Below are 22812 nucleotides of genomic sequence, written 5' to 3' on the forward strand. Positions count from 1 at the left end.
GATGGCTACTACATAAATGTGACCCCACACAAAACAGGGAAACTCTATTATGAAACAAAACATGATTTACAGTAATGGAATTGTCACGCTTACTTTGAAATGATGAAAAAAATACTCTCAATAGAGGTATGATTATGGCTCTTCAGAAGTACCTTTGTTTACTTTCTTAATGACCATTACTCAGACTGAATCAGCTACATTTTGTTTGAATGTTTGGGACTTTGGATAGCTTTGTGATGAATTTGGATCAAAGAGGCACTTGGGGACAGAGTTCATGACTAGTATTTGGTTATCGGTGGAGATAACGATTGAAATGGAAAGGATAATTATCTTTTCCTTTAATAATTCAAATATTGTTAATGTATAAAAGCAATATAGCTATATTTTTGTTTATTGCTGATTTGTCTACTTCATATGCAACCTATTTTAAGAGAAAGCCAGAACCTTCACAAACACAATTGGATGCTGTTTTGTAAAAGTTGACATAGATCACATGGTTATTTAAGTCCTGCAAATATGCAGAAACCATTTTACGCTGAAGAAAATTACATCTACTTTCATATAGTTATTTTGACTAAAGTCAGTTGAAAACAAAATATTTATTTTGAATTCCTTTTGATAAATTTCTCTGCAAATCTATTGAAGTAGATTTCCATCAGAGGATGAGAAGGAAATAAAAAAAAAAAATTTTTACAGAGTTGATTTCAGTGAATACGTAGTGAGAAGCTTTTTAATATAGTTGCCAAGTTTTGCTTGTTTATTTTTTCAAAGGTGCTATTGTATATAGTAACATTATTAGTTTTAAAATAATAATTCACAGGAACTACCATAACAAAATATTTTAATTAATTGACAAATTAGGTGTTCATATGTTAAAACCTCACCCCTTCTTTCAAGAATAGTTATCAATATGATACTAGCTATATGGTACCGAATTATATGGACAGAAATTTCACACCTCTGTTGATCTATATTTCAACGGAAATTTGTTTTCAATGTGCTTCTTGGTGAGGCGCGTTTCCAAAGTTCAATCTATTAGAATATCACATGCAATGGGCAAACCTATGAATTGAGAGTTTATCATGTACTACTACTTGTGGCATACAGGAACTATTCAAAAAAACCCACATTTTCTCTATTACATTTACAGATTATTTTTATCCTGGTAGTTTTTCATAAAAAAACAGATATTTAAATTTGTATTACTCATTGTAATTACTCACAAAATATTTGCATTGAAGTCATCAGATCTTTTATATTATATTTACCATTTAGAGGTAAACTGTCTTTCCAAAATTTGAATGATCAGAAAATTTAACATTTAACATTTAGAAATAAATGACATAATTATGGAACTTGATTTTTTTCTGACAAATCCACTATGAATTAAGGAAAGCCACAACGGCTTGCTTCACAAAACGCTCTTTGCTGTGTATTACATTGTCTGAGCTCAGACGGTCTGCTATAACAAAATACCATAAACTAGATGGCTTAAACAAGAGAAATTTCTCACAGTTCTAGAGGCTGGGAAATCCAAGACCAAAGTGCCTGTGATTATGTTCCTGGTGAGAGCTCTCTTTCTGGTTTGCAGACAGTCATCTTCTTGCTGTGTCCTCACAAGGTGAAGAGAAAGAGAAGAAGCTAGCTCTACCATGCCTCTTCTTATAAGGGCACTAATCCCAACATGAAGTTTCCCCCCTTATGACCTATTACCTCCCAGAGCCCCATCTCTAAATACCACCACATTTAGGATTAGAGTTTCAACCCATGAATTTTGGGGAGACAAGCTTTCAGTCTGTAGCATACACAATCTAATGTGATTATAGAGTCATCTAGGAAAGCATCTCTGTAGTTAAAAGTCAGCTAGTATTTCCATTATATCCCCACTTTCAAGCAATTTAAAACACAGCTGAAGAAAAAAATATATATATATCAGAAACTTGATATACACAGTAAGAGATTATAACACATTACAAAAAAGTCCAAAATATGTGTTTAGTTGTATTAAAATTTACAAATATTCACAAAAAGAGCTACCAAACTTATTGATGCATTTAAATTATTCTTATTGCTTGCATATCTTTTTTTTTTAAATAAATTTATTTATTTATTTATTTTTGGCTGTGTTGGGTCTTCGTTTCTGTGCGAGGGCTTTCTCTAGTTGCGGCGAGCGGGGGCCACTCTTCATTGCGGTGCGCGGGCCTCTCACTATCGCAGCCTCTCTTGTTGTGGAGCACAGGCTCCAGACGCGCAGGCTCAGTAGTTGTGGCTCACGGGCCCAGTTGCTCCGCGGCATGTGGGATCTTCCCAGACCAGGGCTCGAACCTGTGTCCCCTGCATTAGCAGGCAGATTCTCAACCACTGCGCCACCAGGGAAGCCCTGCATATTTTTTTTTCTTACTTTTAAGTAAAATTTTTCCTGTTTTCATATCATTTTTTTAAATCTCTGGAATTAAAAAAAATGCTGTGATATTGTTTTCAGAATCCTTCTAAACACCTGCTACTCTCCTTTAGCGTAGTTTGTGTTAAGCTGATGCCTGTGTGTTGTCACTGATGCTCATGAGACTGTGATGACAATTTCCTTTGGAAGCTGGACTTGCAGTATGTGCTTTGAATATATGAGAAATAGAGAATATCAAGTTAGTGAATGAGTTGCTCTATAAACCATATTTAATTTCCAGCACTTAGCATTTATTTTTTTATATTTCACATATTTTGACATTTTTATTGTTAAAGGGTTTTATTTTATTCTTTTTCAAAATATTTTCCCATTTGGTTATTATAGAATATTGAGCAGAGTTCCCTGTGCTATACAGTAGGTAGCTGGTTAACTATTTTAAATATAGCAGTATGTACATGTGTGTCCCAAACTTCTAGTCTATCCCTCACCTCCACCCCATGCTTCCCTGTGACAACCATAAGTTCTTTCTCTAAGACTGTGAGTCTGTTTCTGTTTTGTGTATAAGTTCAGTTGTATCATTCTTTTTTTTTAGATTCCGCATATAAGTGATATCATATAATATTTGTCTTTCTCTGTCTGACTTACTTCACTTAGTATGATAATCTCCAAGTCCATCCATGTTGCTGCAAATGCCATTATTTCATTCTTTTTATGGCTGAGTAATATTCCATTGTATATATGTACCTCATCTTCTTTATCCATTCATCTGTCGATGAACATTTAGGTTGCTTCCATGTCTCGGCTATTGTAAACAGTCCTGCAATGAACATTGTGATGCATGTACACTTTCGAACCAAGTTTTTCTCCAGATATATACACAAGAGTGGAATTGCTGGATCATATGGTAGTTCTATTTTTAGTTTTTTAAGGAACCTCCATACTGTTCTCCCTAGTGGCTGTACCAATTTACATTCCCACCAACAGTGGAGGAGAGTTCCCTTTTCTCCACACCCTGTCCTACATTTATTGTTTGTAGATTTTTTGCTGATGGCCATTCTGACTGGTGTCAGTTGATATCTTATTGTAGTTTTGATTTGCACATCTCTAATAATTAGTGATGTTAAAGATCTTTTCATGTGCCTCTTGGCCATCTGTATGTCTTCTTTGGAGAAATGTCTATTTAGGTCTTCTGCCCATTTTTTGATTGGGTTGTTTGTTTTTACAGTATTGAGCCACATGAGCTGTTTGTAAATTTTGGAGACTAGTCCTTTGTTGGTTGCATCATTTGCAAATATTTTCTCTCATTCTGTGGTTGTCTTTTTTGTTTTGTTTATGTTTTCCTTTGCTGTGCAAAAGCTGTTGAGTTTAATTAGGTTTGTTTGTTTGTTTGTTTGTTTTTATTTCCATTACTGTGGGGGATGGATTGAAAAAGATATTGCTGCGATTTATGTCAGAGAGTGTTCTGCCTATGTTTCCCTCTAAGAGTTTTACAGTCTCACATTTAGGTCTTTAATCCATTTTGAGTTTATTTTTGTGTGGTGTTAAAGAGTATTCTAATTTCATTTTTTACATGTAGCTGTCCAGTTCTCCCAGCACTATTTATTGAAGAGACTGTTTTTCCTCCATTGTATAGTCTTGCCCCGTTTGTCATAGATTAATTGACGATAGGTGCATGGGTTCATTTCTGGGCTTTCTATCCTGTTCCATTGATCTGTATGTCTGTTTTTGTGCCAGTACCATACTCTTTTGATGACTATAGCTTTGTAGTATAGTCTGAAGTCAGGGAGCCTGATTCCTCCAGCTCCATTTTTCTTTCTCAAGATTGCTTTGGCTATTCGGAGTCTTTTGTGTATCCATACAAATTTTAAGATTTTTTGTTCCAGTTCTGTGAAAAATGCCATTGGTAATTTGATAGGGATTGCATTGAATCTGTAGATTGCCTTGGGTAGTATAGTCATTTTCCCAATATTCATTCTTCCAATCCAAGAACATGGTATATTTTTCCATCTGTTTGTGTTGTCTTCGATTTCTTTCATCAGCATCTTATAATTTTCCAATACAGGTTTTTCTTCTCCTTAGGTGGGTTTATTCCTATGTATTCTATTCTTTTTGATGTGATGGTATATGGGGTTTTTCTTTAATTTCTCTTTCTGATCTTTTGTTGTTAGTGTATAGAAATGCAACAGATTTCTGTGTATTAATTTTGTATCCTTCCACTTTACTGAATCCATTGATGAGGTCTAGTAATTTTCTGGTAGCATTTATAAGATTTTCTATGTATAGTATCAAATGTATAGTATCATGTCCTCTGCAAACAGTGACAGTTTTGCTTCTTCTTTTCCAATTTGGATTCCTTTTATTTTGTTTTCTTCTCTGATTGCCATGGCTAGGACTTCCAAAACTATGTTGAATAAAAGTGGCAAGAGCAGATATCCTTGTCTTGTTGCTGATCTTAGAAGAAATGCTTTCAGCTTTTCACTGTTGAATATGATGTTAGCTGAAGGTTTGTCACATATAGCCTTTATTATGTTGAAGTTTGTTCTTTCTTTGCCCACTTTCTGGAGAGTTTTTATTATAAATGGGTGTTGAAAACACTTAGCATTTCTGATTAAAGTGCCTGGGAGGAAATATTTTAATATTCCTGTGCTTCACTTTTTCTTTCTGCAAACTAGATCTCTCACATTCTTTACACTTCATTTCTATGTTTCCATTTCTTCTGATTGAGTCTACATCAGAAAACTGGTTAGGCTAATCTATAAGTCATGTTAACTCCTAATCATAATTCAGGTTAGCCAATTTGGCATTTGTTAGCAAGTATATTGTTAGCTATTTGAATCAGAAGAAGCCACTGATATCTGGTTTAAAGCCATCCATATTTTTTGTTCTCCATTGATTGAGTCCCTATTATGCATCAGATGGTTTTTAAGGCTTATAACCTAATGGGAAGAGACAAATAATAAACAGAATTATTTATTAAAAATTTAAATAGATGAAATGAACTAATATGTACTATTTTGAAAACATGCTTTTGCTGATTTTGTTTTATACTCCATGAGACCAGGATTCCTGAGTCATAAGAAAAATGGAAACTATGTACAATGATTTAAGTTTTCCTACCTTCTCTGTGCTTAAAAGTTTACTAGTAGATGATTGTCATTGTGCCATGTTTGTCCTTAATTTTTCAGGTTCTTTAAAAGGACCAATGTAGAATGCATACAACTGTGATTGCATATTTGCATAATATGTGTTTTAATAATGTGACAGTGTACTTGTGTTCGTTTGAATGCTCATAGACTCAAATGAATGCAACACTTAGTGTACTTATTCATAATCTTGTTATTTGCCTAGTCTGATAATGTTGAACATTAGAATGAAATAAAAAACCTTCAAATCCCTATATCCCCATAATAGACTTAAAAGTTCAGTGTTTTAGAGTTTATATTTGGTCCAGCATCCAGTGGTGTGTCTGTAAAGCAGCTCTTCATAAACAAAACAAAATAAAAAAAGAAAACCTCTGATTTATAACATTTGCTAATTTCTATGGTGTAAATATTCCCACCATGGCTGATTTCAAGTTAACAACAGCTTAACACTTGGCTCACAGAATTACTGTATATTTAACAATTAGCTCTAGTTTGAGCAAGACAACACTCCCCTTTTAAAGCATTACATGAAATATGAAATCTTTATCAAATCAAACTTTCTATGCCAATATTCTCCCATATCCATTAAGCAAATCAAACAAAATCTTTTCAAAGCAGTTTACCTATTATCTTTTATTTCTTCAGAAAGGCATAACATGTGAGTCAAAGTTTAAGAAATCTCTATAAAATGAATGAATAATTAGTTTCTTTGACAATTGATATTATACCAGCTTAACATAGAATAAAGTCAAATTGGAAAGAGCATAATTACATTTGTGCCTTTCTCTTCTACCACTGTGTAAATATTTCTACCCTAGTGTGAAAAAAGTTAGGTGATTAGAGGTGTTGATTCCTGCAAATGTCCTTAGATAGTGAAAGCTAACCCAAGGGAGACTAGACCTGGCTTCATCCTTTTAATTTCCTTTTCACAGGTAGGAGAGAAAACCATAGCTTTTTAGAGCTCTGAGAAGTGATGTGACTTTTAGAAGCTTAGAATCTAAAGAAAATATATATTTGCTTATGGTTTAATAAGCTTCCCCACCTCCATGGTGGTAAACAATTAACAAAGTATCTTAGGCAGATGCATAGCACATACCTACTATAGCAACACTATTCAATATAGTAGCCACTAGCCACATGTGGCTATTTCAATTTAAATTAATTAAATAAAATGAAAACTTCAGTTCCTCAGTTTCAACTAGCCACATTTCAACTGCTTAATAGTCACATGGTACTTGACTACTATATTAGATAGCACAGGTAAGGATCATTTGCATCACTGCAGAAAATTTTATTGGACAACACTGTTCTAAAGCATTAGATAGTATGGTTGAAAAGTTCAGAATCACTAGTAATCTTTGAGAAAAAAGGATAATACAGATTGAAAAATCAGCAAATGTATTGCAATTAGCCTTGAATTTGTCCAGAAATGATAGCTATTGCTGAATATTGGCTTACTCCATTATTATTGTCATCTTTTTCTATTAGAAAACAGAGAGCAAGAACACAGAATTCACTGATTTAGCAAAGGTCTAATATGTGCAGAGGATCATGTTACATTGCTTTATCAAAAACACAAAATGAAACAGGCAGATGCCCCATCCCCCAAATAATTTATAGAATTATATACTGTTTCTGGCTAGAGCCATCATAGTTTGTCAGCTAAGTAAGATGCATTGAGAAGATTTCACTGGACGCAGTATGGCATGATGGGTAAGAGCACAAGCTCTGAAGTCAGATTGTCTGCCTGTATTTGAATCCTGGTTTCAAAATTTCTTTTATATGACTTTAGGAAAATTAATTAACCTGCCTGTATCTCAGTTTGCCTTATTTCCCAATGAAATGGGGATAATAATTGTACCTACTTCATAGTGTTAACAAGAGACTTAAATGAGACAAACTTGTTAACACACTTAGAGCACTGTCGGACATCTAGTAAATACTCAGTATATATATTAGGTAATATTATTTTATTTTATTATGTTTTATACTTAAGTTTTCTTTTATTATGTTTTCTATACTCATATAGAAATAGTAATAAGTAGAAACCAAAATCATGGCAGAGAGCTAGCCTGAGAAAGAAGTAGCTTTCCCTATATACATTTGTCTGTGCAACTTCTTATCAGTACAGGACCAAGGGTTCCCCACCATTAGATGCATATACAGGTATTGGACCCGCCCTCTAGAGAGCATCCGTTCATGTGCAATGGCTATTTTGATCTCAGTGCCACAAAAGAAAAGTTAGGGATCTGGTGGGGACTGGAGAGATGTGCCCATTCTGATATCAAAATTGATCTAATTTGTATTTTATTTTAATTTATCTTTGAATGTTTATATGTGGATTATTTAGTCTTTAGTCTGAACTAGGAGCATCTACACACCATATGAAGACACCCATAGGCCTTTCTTTCATCCTCAATGGGTATATTAGTCACTCAATAAATGTTTGTTGCATGAATGAATGAAAACTAATGATTCATCAGATATTAAACTTTGGGGAATGTTTTCAACATAAATGATCATTAGTGATACAGATGTTAATTCCCAAGCTGGAAAAGACATTATAAGTTGTGAACAAATTTTTTTTTTTGGTTTTGGTTTTGTTGTTGTTTGTTTCTGTTTTTTGGCCAGAAACTAGTTTGGGAATATTGTTATGCCAGGCACATAGTCTTTAGGTCTGGCTCAGATCCCTTTACTGTTGGCTCAGATATTAGCATTTGTAGCTAATAACTAATATAACTATAACATGAATTGAAAATTGCATTAAGATCATTAGGCTTTCAAAGCTTTTCATCCTTCAGGTATATTACTCAATGTGGCAAAATCCTGAGAGCAGAATAGGTAAAATACCTGACTGATATGAAAATATATTTTCCTACATTTAAATATTTTATAATACAGTTTTTCTGTATTTGTGGGAAACTTTGTCATATCAGTGTGCCATAGTTTTCTCTGATAACAAATTTAAGAAATTTAAGTAGGAAGCTGTTATTTGGCTGTTTACCAGTATCATCTGATTAGCTGTGTTTTTTGTTTAGCTGAGCAGCTGGCAATTAATGAATTGATTGGAAATGGTCACAAGGCAATGGCATTAGCATGTGAACATCTGGTATTAAAATTAGTCAACACAGAGAGGGTTTTTTTGTGATAATTCAAATTCACTGAAAAAATCACTAGTTGAGTCTTATTCTAAGTGCTCTGTGGAAAAACAAAGCTATTACTGTTTTTAGAACGTGAGATGAAGATGCATTGAGTGAGAATTAAGGTGTGTGTGTGTGTGTGTGTGTGTGTGTGTGTGTGTGTGTGTTTGGATGGGTGGCAGAGGTCCAAACCTACAACATAATTTGCAAGCCATACATATTCCCACTGAACTATCCATTCTCCCACTCGAGGTCATTTACATGCTATGAACAGATATTATGGCTGATTCCCTTCAGCTGTCAGCCTCTTCCAGAACAAGTTTCAAATTGAAGAGGTGAAAGGGTCCTTTGTCCAAATATTACATAGGTCACAGTTAGGGCATGCTTATGATTTCGGACTCTCTCATGGTTACATGTTCCAGTTGCACCCCCCTCATCTGTCTGTTTTTTTCTAAATTCATGAAAACCCTGCCATATCCATCTGTGTTAACTTAAATACATTTGTAAATTGTTGATTGTGGAGCACTTACTAATTCTTAAACTGATTCATAAAAATTCACAAAGTGTCATGCATTCAATAGTATTCAAAGATAACAAATCTGAGCATCAAATTCTTCCTCAGGACTAATGGTAACCCAAGTTAGCAACAACAATGAACAAACTTCTTATTTTCTTGTTCCTGATTTTATTATTTAAGTCTGTCCAATTACAATCTGTTCTGTTTCTGCATAACTCTGGTGACAGTACAGAAGGAACACATCAATTAAATATGAAATATCAAGACAAATGCATGAATAAAATATCTAGCATTCAGATAAACTTCCAAAAGCCACTCCTAAGCAGCAAAATGCCATTAAATCCTTTAGGAACTCATTAATAGATTAACATTTGGAAGAGTAATTACAGTGAGAGTCGAATTCCAATTAAATAAAAATAAAAAGACAAATTGTATGTTGCATAACCCCACTGAACGCTTGAGAAGAATCAATATCATAAAACATCAGAGGTACAATTTAACATTGAGATAGGTGTTTTTAAAAGGCAACAACACACATGAACACATAAATATAAACACGTTTGATACGCGTGTATTAGTACTTCACAAGTTCTGCGTATATTATATTTCCAAAGATGTAAAGAAATACATTGAGATGAAATAAAGGATCTCCATGAAACTGGGCAGAGTTGATACCTTAGTGCCAACAAACTAAATCCTATACCAAACTGACTGTGTTAAACCTTGTATAAAACTGAGTATTCTCAGCTTTGACCCTGGTTTTTATTAAGGTTCAAATGTACTTTCAAATGATTTAATATGATGAACATCTCCTTTGACCATATGTACCCCCCAAAAAGGGAAACAGTGTGATAGAAGAGGGAATAATAGGTACTAATTAAAAACATTTTCTATAATGACTCTTTCTTCTTAGTCACAAGCCTTGAACTATGTAAGTATATGCTAGAATTTGAGTTATTATTGCAGATAATTTTACTAATTTCAGGGGAAAGTGGGGATTGATTGGGTAAGTATGTATCAGTTTTGGAAATCTCCCTCCTTGCTACGTTGACTGAATATGGAGAAAACTTCTGCAGTGTTTCAGAAGAGCTACAGCTGTTTTTGATGGGGCACGAATGAAATACATGAAGAGTAACAGTGTTGTAAAAGTCATAAATGCCAAATAAAATTAAGTCATCAATGAGTAAAATGATTGGGGTTATAGATTTGCAATTTTCCTTTTTAAATGCCCTTATTGATTTGTTGCAAATACTGTTAACCCTGTATTTGGCAAATGGTGAAGACATTATCACTTGTGTTCCATTTGTAATAAAACAGATTAACTTGCTGAGAAAATTTAACTAGGCTGAGACACAACAGTAGCCACCTAATGAACCAAAACACATTGCAGTTAAGTAGCTAAATAGATGCATACTGATTACAGGGCTGAAAAATGGATCTGTTTACTTGCAAAGTAGAAATTGTTTATAGAACTATTCATTATTTTAGGAGAAATTAAACATTCCCAGTTTCCTACAGATTTTTTTTTTAAACCCACCTAATTCTTAATCAGTATAAGGCACTGGATTCATCTAATGTTGTTTACATGGTGAAAAAAGTCTGACCTCTGTGAGGTCTTAGGAAACAATAACAATGATTGAACCTTGATGGAATTTGGAAAGTGCAGGCTACAAAATATTAAAGCAGAAATATGACTATGCAAAATGTTAGCTCTAAGTAGCTCTAAGTCATGTTTTAAAAGTTAATTTATTTTTCCACCTAATGTACTGTTCAAAATGTCAAAGAAAGAGTTTAAAAGTATATTATTTGAGTTCATATTATTTGTTCATATGAAAATTTTAAACATTTTGGAGGATTCCTCTTTAGAGCATTGTATTTTTTCTCATTATTTATAGTATTTTCTATTTGTGTAGATGTTCTTCCAATTTTTTAAAAATTCAGCATGAGCTTTCATTTTTTAAGCAGGGTGAGCAAGTTCAAGTATCACTGTCACTTGAATTCTCTTGCTTTTCCAAACCATCAGCTTTATGAATCACCCCCAAATTTTCCATTTTTATTATGACAGCATATATTGCTGTGTATTATTCCTGTTTGCCACTACACAGTGATTTTGTTTGTTCAGTTCTATTTTTGCTCAGTAACTGCTGTACTTTGTCCCTATCCATTCACTTACAGGTCCATTAGAGATAAACATAGTTATTAAATTACATATTTTTCAGCAAATATCCAATGTTAGAATTCAAAGACTGGACACATTTTAGCATAGAATCATTGAGACTACACAACAGTGAAAAGCAAAAAATAATTTTGACTTCATATATGAAATTCCTTTCGTTGGGGTGTGTGTGTGTATGTTCACATGCTATTTAGGGATTATATTTTTAATCACTATACTTTAGGTTGAATTTCACAGCTGATGAACTACTAGTCTTTTCAAAAAGTAAAATGATGTGGTATAAAGTCTATATATAATTTGCTGCCCATCTCCATACCATCCCTCCAAAATACAAATATAATTATTTGGAAAAAAAAATGATTCTCTTCTTCTGCTTTGCTTATAGTGTCTTTTGATCTTGCCCTGTGTACATAGTATTGCAACTGTATACTTAACTGTATACTAAATATAAATGAAATATATATTTCTCTGTCTTAAAACATTGTTTTTGAAGCATGACAAAAGTTATAGAGCCTTTAAGGTGTAGTATATATTTACAATTATTGGTATTTAATAACTATATCATATTGCAGCTAATATACTCAAAGTCAGCTATTCATTTCATTAAAATTATCAAATGTTAACTAAATGCTAAATAATAATATATAAAACACCATTTAAAAATGAACATACTACATTGATGACTATATTAGTTCTTTATTGCTTCTGTAACAAATTATGACAAATTAAGTAGCTTAAAACAATGCAAATTTATTATATTACAGTTCTGTAGGTCAGATGTCTGACATGGCTATCATTGAGCTAAAATCAAGCTGCTGGCAAGAGTGCATTTCTTTCTGTAAGCTCCCAATAAAGAATCGGTTTCCTTGCCTTTTCCAACTTATCTCTCTGACCATTCTTCCATAATCATATCTTCCTCTGACTTTCCTTTCTGCCCCCAAGATAATCCAGTGTAATAGCTCTATCTCAGGGTTCTCAGTCACATCTGAAAAGTCCATTTTGCCATGTAAGATAACATATTCACAGGCTCTAGCTCTTAGGATATGGACTAAACATCTTTGGCGGGGCAGGGGGGCACTATTCTGTCTGCCACAATGATAGACATTGCAAAATGCTAATTTCCACTAATGAAATAATAACCTTTAACTCTCATAATATTAATTTTGCATTAAACAGTTTTTCTTTAAGGAGTTTATCAGTTTTGGACCTCTTGTGCAAAATCATTGTGAAAATGTATAAGAACATATTTGACAAACTAATTTTTAATGTTATGATGATTAGAATACTGAGGTTGTAATCACACATAATTAGACAGAACATTTAATTTAAGAAATTTATTACGGATGAATTAAATATTTTATAGAATAAACATTCTCTGTCCCAGCATGTCTATCACTGAGTCACATTTATTGCATATATGGATAAACATTACAATGTGTTTTTTTAATTGATCAAATTAACTAAATGATTTTCAGATTTATTCATCAGTTTGTGATGCATAAGCACAGTGAATAACTTCAGAGTTTTTAGCAATATTCATTATCACAAAAGTCCTGAGAACCATAACCATTAATGTTGAGATATGTAAAAGAAATATTTTATTTTTATTCAAATTCATAATTTAAAACTATAAAAATCTAAACAATACTAATGAACTGATGTTGATAGGTCTTAGTGTTAGTTTTAAAAACCCATCATTGTGTCCTGTGACTATCAAACTATTTTGTTTGCAAAATTCAACATGAATTCCTAAGGTCTGATAGATCACAAGTATATTATTGCCATAATTTTTGTCAGTGCAGAAAGACACAACATGTACCAGGTGCCACTATTTGTAAGTTTTATTCCAGGGTTCCAGGTGTTTACCTTTGGGGGATCTTCTTACTCAGACAGTAAGCTCACCCTCCAGGTTATGGCCTGAACATTATATCAATGTAGAAGCTTACAATAACAAATTTTCACTAACAATAGTCACTTCACTTCGTAATCCTTGATGAATTTCCTAGGAAAGGAAATGGAAACTAACCTTTCTTGAGCTCTACCATGTATCTGGCGTAGCACTGAGCCTTTTCACTCTTTCTCTTATTTAACCCTCACAATATCCCATTAATTTCCCAAGAACAAAAAATATGGTTTTGTCTGAAGATATGTTTAAGACCAAGTATTATGGATGTATGCACTTTCAGGATGAGAGGTCAACATTTCAAATGTTATGGACTCCACCAATGTGAAAAACTTGGTGCAAGATCACATTTCCTTTTGTGTTTCCTTTTGTGTAAGGAACGGATCCCAGAGAGTCCTTCTCCTGCTCCTTCCCTGGAAGAGAGTCATCGCCCTGGGAGCCAGACCTCCTCCCACCCCAGCAGCAGCGTGTCCAGCTCTCCCTCTCAGATGGATCACCATTCGGAGAGAATGGGTGAGTATCTCACCTGAAGCAAGGAACTGAAAGATAATCTTTCAGGAAATTCTTCATTAGGCAATAGAGAGGGGAGAAAAACCTGGGGGAATTGATACTTTTTGAAAAGTGGTGATTTTTTATTACTGAAGCAATATGAACAACAAAAAAGGTATTAAATTTGTTCTCTGGAAGGGGCTTCATTTACTGTATCACTGGATCTCATGGGAACAATTTGATGGGATTTTTGTAGAGTATATGTTAATTCAATATGCTGGTATTTGGCAGCTAGTGTGATACAAATCACTTGCTATATTCACAGCACACTTTGAATAATGGAAGATAAAATATCCTTTGGACAGTTGATCATGTAAGAGTGATTAAAAAGTGAATCAATATATGATTTGCAATAATCTCAGCAATTTAGATAACAAATTTTAACATGATTTTTCCTACGTTTCTTTTTTATTGTTTCAGAAGTCTTACACCACAGACACTATTCCAGAAATATTATAATGTTATTGTCAGTGATCTGGCATATTGGAGACTTGAATCTAGACACAGTCTGGCACTAACTAGCTATGAGATCTTGGGTATGTCACTTAACCACAATGAGTATCTTTACCTAACATATGGATATAATTACTGCTCTGCCTATTGCACTGGAGTTTTATGAGGTCAAATGAAATAATATGTGGAAAAAACACTTCAGAAATTTAAAGCGCTAAGGAAATGTGAGGGATAAGCACTATTTTTCTCTGTGTGGCTTTGCCTTGATTGCTTATCATCTCCTGCTGTTTGATCCTACTCAGGTATACAGACATTACTCAGTGCATTCAGCTATAACAAATTCTCATTTGGTATATAATAAGTATGAACCAAGTGAACTAGGTAAAATCTTCATTAATCTTCTGTACCTACACAATCCAATTTCCTAAGTATCCATTTCCTTTAGGGAAAATAATATCTTATCTTCTTTTAGTCTTACTATAGGGACATTTTTAATGTAAACTCTAAATTTTTACACTTCATAAGAGTGATTGCTTCAAGACTCTCCAAAATAATGTTTTTATGGGGGAGGAAAGGAATTTGAGGGATTAGGGAAGGTGTTAGGTTCTGGATTTGTGGTGGGGAAGGACAAAGATGATTTCTCTCTTGTGGAAATTCATCCAAGTCTCACTTAGCTTGTCGATATTATATATTCTTTATAACGATTTAGCTTCATAGTGAGCCCAGTGGGTCTCAAATCTGGCTCCCCATTATAATCACCTATGGAGCATTTACAAATCTGGATGCCCAGGCCACACGCTCAGGGTCTCATTTACCTGGTCTGGAATAGAGCCTAGAAGGAGTGTTTTGTTTTGCTTTTCAGTATCTTCTCAGGACATTCTAATGTGCAGCCAGAGTTAACCACTGAATTAGAACTTGTAGCTAATGGCCATAAGGGAGTAAATTTAATTCCTGGAAGAGGTGACAGAGGTTTTCTAGCTTTACTCTGTTCTGTGGATACAGACTAACCTACTAGTTACAATATTGTGTGCAACAGATTCAAGGGAGTCTGAGCAAGACCTGTGGGGGTAGCCAGATGACCATAAAGGAATCAAGAAACATACATTCTTCTATTAGGATAATCTTTGTACTGATGAGGGAGGGCAGTAGAGAGGAAAAAGAGAGAGAGAATTATTTATTGAGTGCTGGCTAAAAGCAGAGCACACAGGGAAATATGTGTACTCTGTAATAGACATATCATAAGAGATGTCATACTTAGAAATAAACTATATCCAAAGCAATATAATATTCTAAAAAAAATCTTGACAACATAAAACATTTCTTATTCCACTGGCAGTAATTATACTCTCTATGCACATTCCACAATTGTCCAAGCGTGATAGTGAGATTGTCTATAAGTGAATTAAAAGGTTTGATGATTTTTGGTTTAAAGTGACCATACTTTATTGATAGTGCTATATAACATTTTAATAAAATATAACTAAAGAGAATTAAATGATAAACTGAAATTGACATGATTTTCCTCTTTCAATATAAATGTCTTGTGAAGAAGCACTTACAATTACCAGAAAATTATATTTTATCTATTAATTTTGCTATATATTTGCAAAAACTCTACAAAGTAAACTAAATTCATAATTATTTTAAACTCATGAGATTAAGTGCAAAATTCTCTCTGAAGCATTTTGGGAAATATATTATTAATTATGGAGGTAAATAGCTAATTTGCACATGAATTTCAAAAAAGGAAATATTTTAAATGATTTAAAGAAAATACATTGGAAATTATATATATACTATGCATTAATTATACTTTAAAATTCATATGATTAAGCAGCTTATTGATTTTTAAATTGTATGATTATCAGACCAACAAAAATCTTTTCAGTTGTTCAGAAGTAGAAGTGTATAAAATTCATGTTGTTATTGGAGTAAAATAGCTATTTATGTAATGGTTTTCTGCTTTTCTTTTGGGTGTTTTGCAAGAAAATTACTCAGTTATATCTCTTATTTATAGTTATGATGCCCAACAATAGAGAGGAACTTATTGTTGATCAGGATAATGGACCAACCATCAAAAAATTCCAAAGGGAAAATAAAGGTAAAATGACTTTTGCTTATTTGATGTACATATAAAGATCAGATACTAACTCAATTAACATCCCATTGCTGTATATTGCATCCACATTTCCCTAAGTCAGAATAGATCCATACTGGCTTTGGATAAATTCTTTTAGTAGTAAAAAAATAATATTTACCTGAAGCTTGTTTATTTGATGTTATAAATAACATATTAGCCCAAAGTTTCTCTGTGCCTATGGTTGGAAACTTTACCCTAAGTCCTTTTATTATGCCTGATCCAAGACATCTGATTCTCTTTTTATTATGTATGCACTTTGTTGACTATATTTAAATGAATCACCATTTGATGGTTATGTTTGAAAAACTTGAGTTGCTGTCATAGAGGAGAGATGTTCCCCTCAACACTCAAAAGTGATTTTAAAAGTATATGCTAATTTGGACATTTCAGAGGAAAGTTTAGCAAGCAGCTCCAATCAGGTATTTACCTATAATATTGATAGATATGACATCAATCTGGCTTGTAATCAACTGACAAACGTGTCATTTCTGCACAGTATCCAATTTTTTCTTAGGATATCCGTTTAAAGAAGGTAGGGAAAGTAAGAATTTCAAAGACAGGCTTTCTGATATGAAAACTGAGTAAAACTTTGTTTAAAAGTCTGTAAAGGTAAGAGTAAAGGAAAATATATCAGCATATGTTATAGGCTATGCGTTATGACTGTCACCATGAGTTAGTAACTCTAAGCTAAAGAACATAAGCTAACATGTAATTTATCAGATCATCAGATGGTCTGATTGTACTTCACTATAGGCTGCATTTTTCCATCTTTAATAAAGATGCTCATAATATACAGAAAAAAACACTCCATGAGCTGAATAGTTAATGGAGAAATTTTTTATTTCTTCTCTAGACTGAACTTGCTTTCTAATTACCTAGATGAGCATTTTAGTTAGAATTTGGAATAATGTATAATTTTAATTTCATTGATCCATTGTTGGTTTCCTTGCCACATGTTTTGTATTTTCTTATCCAAATACTGAAAGACTGTACCCTCTGGGGCCCCAAGATGTAAATGCTTGATTTCAGAAAAGTTGTCAGAATGGAAGTCAGGTTCAGTATATTAAACTACCCAAACTCTTACACAGGTAATGGAATTATAGTTAAAGATGAAATTTCATTCATAACTCAAAAACAATTTGTTCCTGAAACTTCTTTCCTAGCAAGTCATGACTATTTGAAGGACAGCTTGGAAGTAAAGCATATTTTCTAGGAAAATCTCAAGCTGTACATGATACATATGATTCTGTCAGAACTGCAAACCTCATAAGTCAAAATGGCATTTAGGACTGGCCTGTTTGCTGCAGTGTTCAAGTACACACTGCTGTGTCTTATTAAAAATCAGCTGGAGTGCTAGTACAGATGTACAGTAGCCGATTTTCATAAAATACACAGTGGTATGCACTGGCATTTCTGAATCTCTTACTGTGGAATGGCACAGTTATACTCATTTCAAATGGGTTGGTCACACATCCTGATGAGGACATTAATAGACCGGAGTGGCATATTAAACTGTACTTCTCTGGTTATAATGGAAAACTTTATTTTAAATGAGATTTTCTATGTTAAGTTCCACCAGTTACATTTGTACTTAAGATAAAATATATTTTCCTCAAATAGATTTTAGTTCTTAAAAGGGAATGCAGTTAAAGTAGAAGTCTCAACATTTATTAAGTTTGACAAGTAGGCAGTTTATACAACTGTGGCAAACATATGTTTTCACATCTGTTTTGAGTAATATCGTGATTTTAAAAATGATTTATAGCTCTGGAAATTATAAAATGCCAGCTTTGCTGTTATGTGGAAATGTTCAGAAAATGATTAGAGTATGCTTCATGTAGCCCGCCTCTTACTCTATATTGTAAAATTGGGTGACAGCTAGTGTGATACATATCTCAAATGATAATTTGTATTTTGCCTTAAATTTTCATATGCAGACATTTCAAAGTCTATATGATCTGGGCTTTCATGCAGTGAGTTCCATTTAGACTGTGTCCAACATGACTTACCAAAATTGCTATTTTAGTTTTGACTCAAGTATTTTGACTAAACTAACTCGTCAATCAAATAAAGCCTTTGATTTTATTTTTCCACAGACTTAGTCAAACAAATTGACCAAATCAATCACATGTTATGACATTGTGTTAGATAGTTTTCAGCAATCAGTTCTGGGATTCTTTAGAGTAGAGACTTTGGGACTATCCACCTTACTTCACCCATGTGGAAGCAAAGGTCCACATGGTTCCCTTGGCAGCCACTGGTCTCCCAAACTGCTGTCAGAAATAGGGGCTTTTTGATATTTTGCATTTTGTATTGAATGTATCTATTGAAAACTTTATATGTATGAGAAGTATTGACGGTCAACTTTGGAATGCTGTATAAACATTGGAACAGTAAATTTATCATCTAGCTACTGAAACATTACATGACTTGAGTCCACTGAAACATTACATTTTAAATCAGTCCACAGGCTACAGATGAAAAGCTAATAGTTTTAACATTCTTTGATCATAAGACTCTAAAGTATATCTCATCTAAAATAAAGGTACTATCATATTTATTTTTATACAAATAGGCTAATTTCAGTTTAGAGGAGGGCTTGGGCTATATATTGACAGTATAATAATGTAAATACTTTCTATTCAATCAGATGCTTCTCCCTCTTAATCTATTCCTGAGACAATCTCAGGTACTACACTAAATCATTTTTGGAAGGTGTTTGGAAATGATTATGACCCTGGTTAAAATGGAAAATATATCTGATGAATATTATATTTTTTGAATAAGAGAGAGTAAAGTATTGGACCGACTAAAATATAAACATCATTACAAATAAACTTTATGATGACATTAAAATACATAAAGGAAGGTGAAAGAAATGATTTTGTGCATTTTATGCCATTCAGTGATTCCAAATAGAAATGAGAGAAAGAAGAAACATATCTTACCGGAAATTTTCTTTGAATTACCTTCATTTTTAAAAATTTTATTTAGAAACAGTTGTGGACTCAAATTAAGTTGCAAAAAGAATACATAAAGATCTTGTGTAAACCCTTCAACCAGTTTCCCCCAATGGCAAAATCTTATATAATTTTACCCCGATATGAAAATCAGAAGTTTTACATTGTTATGTCCACAGACTTTACTCAAATTTCACCAGTTTTACATGAATTCATTGGTGTGTATGTCTGCATGTATCCTTCTATGGAATTTTATCACATGTCTAGATTTGTATAACCACCAGCGCAATCAAGATATAGGACTGTTCTATCACCACAGGGATGTCTCTCCTGCTATTCCTTTATTGTCTCCCTCTGCACTCCATGATCCCTAACCCCTGAAAACCACCGTTTTCCATCTTTATAATTCCATCATCCTAAGAATGTTCTAAAATTGGAATCTTGCAGTATATGACTTTTTAAGATTGACATTTTTTCACTTAGCAAAATTCCCTTGATATTCATTCAGATTGTTGCATGTGTCAATAGTTTTCCTTTTTTATTACTGAGTAGTATTCTATGGTATGCATGTACCAGAGTTTGTGTAATCATTTATCCATTGTATGACATCTCATTGTGTCCAGTTTTTGTCTATTATTAATGAAACTTCTAGGAACACTTATGTACAGGTTTTTATGTAGATATAACTTTTCATTTCTCTGGGAGAAATGCTCAAGTGCTGGGTCATGTGGTAAGTGTATGTGTAGTTTTATAACAATCTGCCAAACTCTCTCCCAGAGTGGCTGGATCATTTTTATATCCCCACCAGCAATACATGAGTGGTCCAGGTTCTCCACATCTTTACTAGCATTTTGTGTGGTCCTTTTTTTTAAAAAAAGAAAAAAAATTAGCTCTTCACATAGGTGCATGTAGCGATATCTCATTGCAGTTTTAATTTTCATTTCTCTAAGGGCTAGTGATATTGAACCTCTTGGTTGTATATCACATTTGATGAAATGTCTCTCTTCATGTATTTTCCCCATTTTCCAATTGGTTTGTTTTTATTTTGTTGAATTATGAGAATTCTTTACATATTCTACATACAAGTCCTTTATCAAATATGTAGTTTGCAAATATTTTCCCCACTCTGTAGCTTATTTTTATAACCTGTTAAAAGGGTCATATGCAGAGCAAAAGTTTTTAATTTTGATGAAGTCCAGTTTGTAATTTTTTTCTGTTATGGTGCTTTTCCTGTCAAGTCTAAAATCTCTTTACCTAGTCTTAGGTCCTGAAGATTTTCTCCTGTGTTTTCTTCTCTGTGTTTTATGGTTTTACTTTTTACGTTTATGATCATTATCTCAACTCAAGGTTCTTGTTGTTTTTCTGCTCCAGCACCATTTGTTGAAAAGGCTATTCTTCCTTCATTGAATTGCTGTGGTGATTTATCAAAAATCAGTAATCTGTACTTATTCAGGACTATTTCTTTATTCAGTTTTACCTATCTATGTATCTATCCTTCTACCAGTACCACAGTCTTGATTATTGAAGCCCCATAGTAAGTTTTAATATCTGATAGAATTACTCCTTCTACTTTATTCTTTTTTTCCAAGATTTTCATGGCTATTCTAGAGACTGTGACTTTTCCATATATTTTATAAAAGATAGTATATGTCTATAAAAAACCTTGCTAGGGTTTTGATATTAATTACATTAAAACTATAGATTAATTTGGGAAAAATGACATCTTTACTATTTTGAGTCTTTCAATACATGAGTACAGTATGTCTTTCCATTTATTTAGGTTTTCTGCCTTTCATCAGCAAAGTTAGCTTTTGGCATACAAGTTCTGTACAAGATTTGTTAAATTCATACCTAAGTATTTCATTGTTTGTATAATTATAAATGGTTTGAATAACTATAAATGTGTTTGTATTCTCAAATTCAGTTTTCACACTACAGCTTTCTTAGTATATAGAAATACTGTTGATTTTTATACGTTGGTCTTGGATCCTGCCATCTTACTTAACCTCACTTATTAGCTCTACAAGTTTTTTGGTTGGTTTTAATCCTTGGGATTTCCTACATATGCATTCAGACCATGCCATCTGTAAATAAAAACAATTTATTTCTGCCTTTTTAATTTATGGGAATTTTATTTCTTTTTCTTGCCTTATTGTCATGGCTGGGACTTTTAGTACTACATTGAAAAACAGTGATGAATGTGGACATCCTTCACTTCTTTCTGATTTTAGCGGGAAAACGTTCAGTTTTTCAACATTATGTATGATATTATCTGTACATTTCTTTGTAGATACTCTTTATCTAGTTGAGGTAATTTAGCTCTGCTGTTAATTGGCTGAAAGTTTGTATCATGAATGAGTGTTGTATTTTGTCAAATGAATTTTCAGCCTATGTTTATAGGATAGTATGATTTAAAAAATTTTTTAGCCTGTTGATATGGTGAAATACATTGATTGATTTTTCAATGTTAAACCAGCCTCACATACCTGGAATAAATCATACTTGGTTACCGTGTGTAATTCTTTTTATACATTGTGGGATTTGGTTAGCTAATATTTTGTTTGCAATTTTGCATCTATATTCAGGAGGGATTGGCCTGCAGTCTGTTTTTGACAATGGCTTGGTATTTAGTGTCATAGTAACACTTGTCTCATAAAATGAATTGGGAAGGGTTTCTTCTCTTTCTTGGAAGAAATTATGTAGAATTGGTATCAATTCTTTTTAAAATGCTTGGTTAGAATTATTCAGTGAAACCATTTGGGTGCAAAAGTTTCATTTTGGGGATATTTAAAAATTCTGGATTCAATTTCCTTAACAGTCATAGGAATATTCAGACTATTTTTCCTATTAAGCAAGTTTTGGTAGTCTGTGTTTTTAAAGAGTTGATCTATTTAATCTAACTTATTGAATTTATGTGCATAGTATTGTTTGTAGTACTCCTTGTTATCCTTTTGATATCTGTGGAATACTGATAATGGTAATTTGTGCCTTCTCTTTTGTAATTGTCATTCCAGCTAGAGGTTTTCAAATTTTATTGATCTTTTCAAACTGTCAGCTTTTGCTTCTTTGATTTTCTTTATTGTTCCTTTGCTTACAATTTCATTTATTTCTACTCTTACCTTTATTAGTGCCCTTTTCTGCTTGGTTTGTTTATTTTGCTCTTCTTTTTTCTAGTTTCTTAAAGTGGGAGCTTAGATAATTTGTTTTACCCCTTTTCTCTTTTCTAATATGAGTATTTAATATTATAAAATTTCTTCTCAGTACTGGTTTAACTAAGTTTTACTAATTTTGATATGTTGTATTTTTATTTTCATTCAGTTCAAAGTATTTCGTAAGTATTTACTCATAATTTTCTCTTTCTGTTGTTCTTTATTTCTTCTTGATGTTCAAATTTTCCTTCTCTTATTTCCTTTTTGTTTAGACAATTTTC

General features: G+C 32.9%; 1 protein-coding gene across 1 annotated transcript in view; it reads left to right on the forward strand.

Moving 5' to 3' along the window:
- The window catches only part of DACH2 (dachshund family transcription factor 2), a 596924-nt gene that overhangs the window by 455318 nt on the left and 118794 nt on the right, over nucleotides 1–22812 (forward strand). The window contains exons 7-8 of the mRNA XM_068532639.1: nucleotides 13658–13793; nucleotides 16300–16383. Of these exons, the coding sequence (XP_068388740.1) occupies nucleotides 13658–13793; nucleotides 16300–16383 (220 nt within the window). The remainder of the gene's footprint in view (nucleotides 1–13657; nucleotides 13794–16299; nucleotides 16384–22812) is intronic.

Source organism: Eschrichtius robustus, chromosome X, assembly GCF_028021215.1.
Source record: "Eschrichtius robustus isolate mEscRob2 chromosome X, mEscRob2.pri, whole genome shotgun sequence".
NCBI lineage: Eukaryota > Metazoa > Chordata > Mammalia > Artiodactyla > Eschrichtiidae > Eschrichtius > Eschrichtius robustus.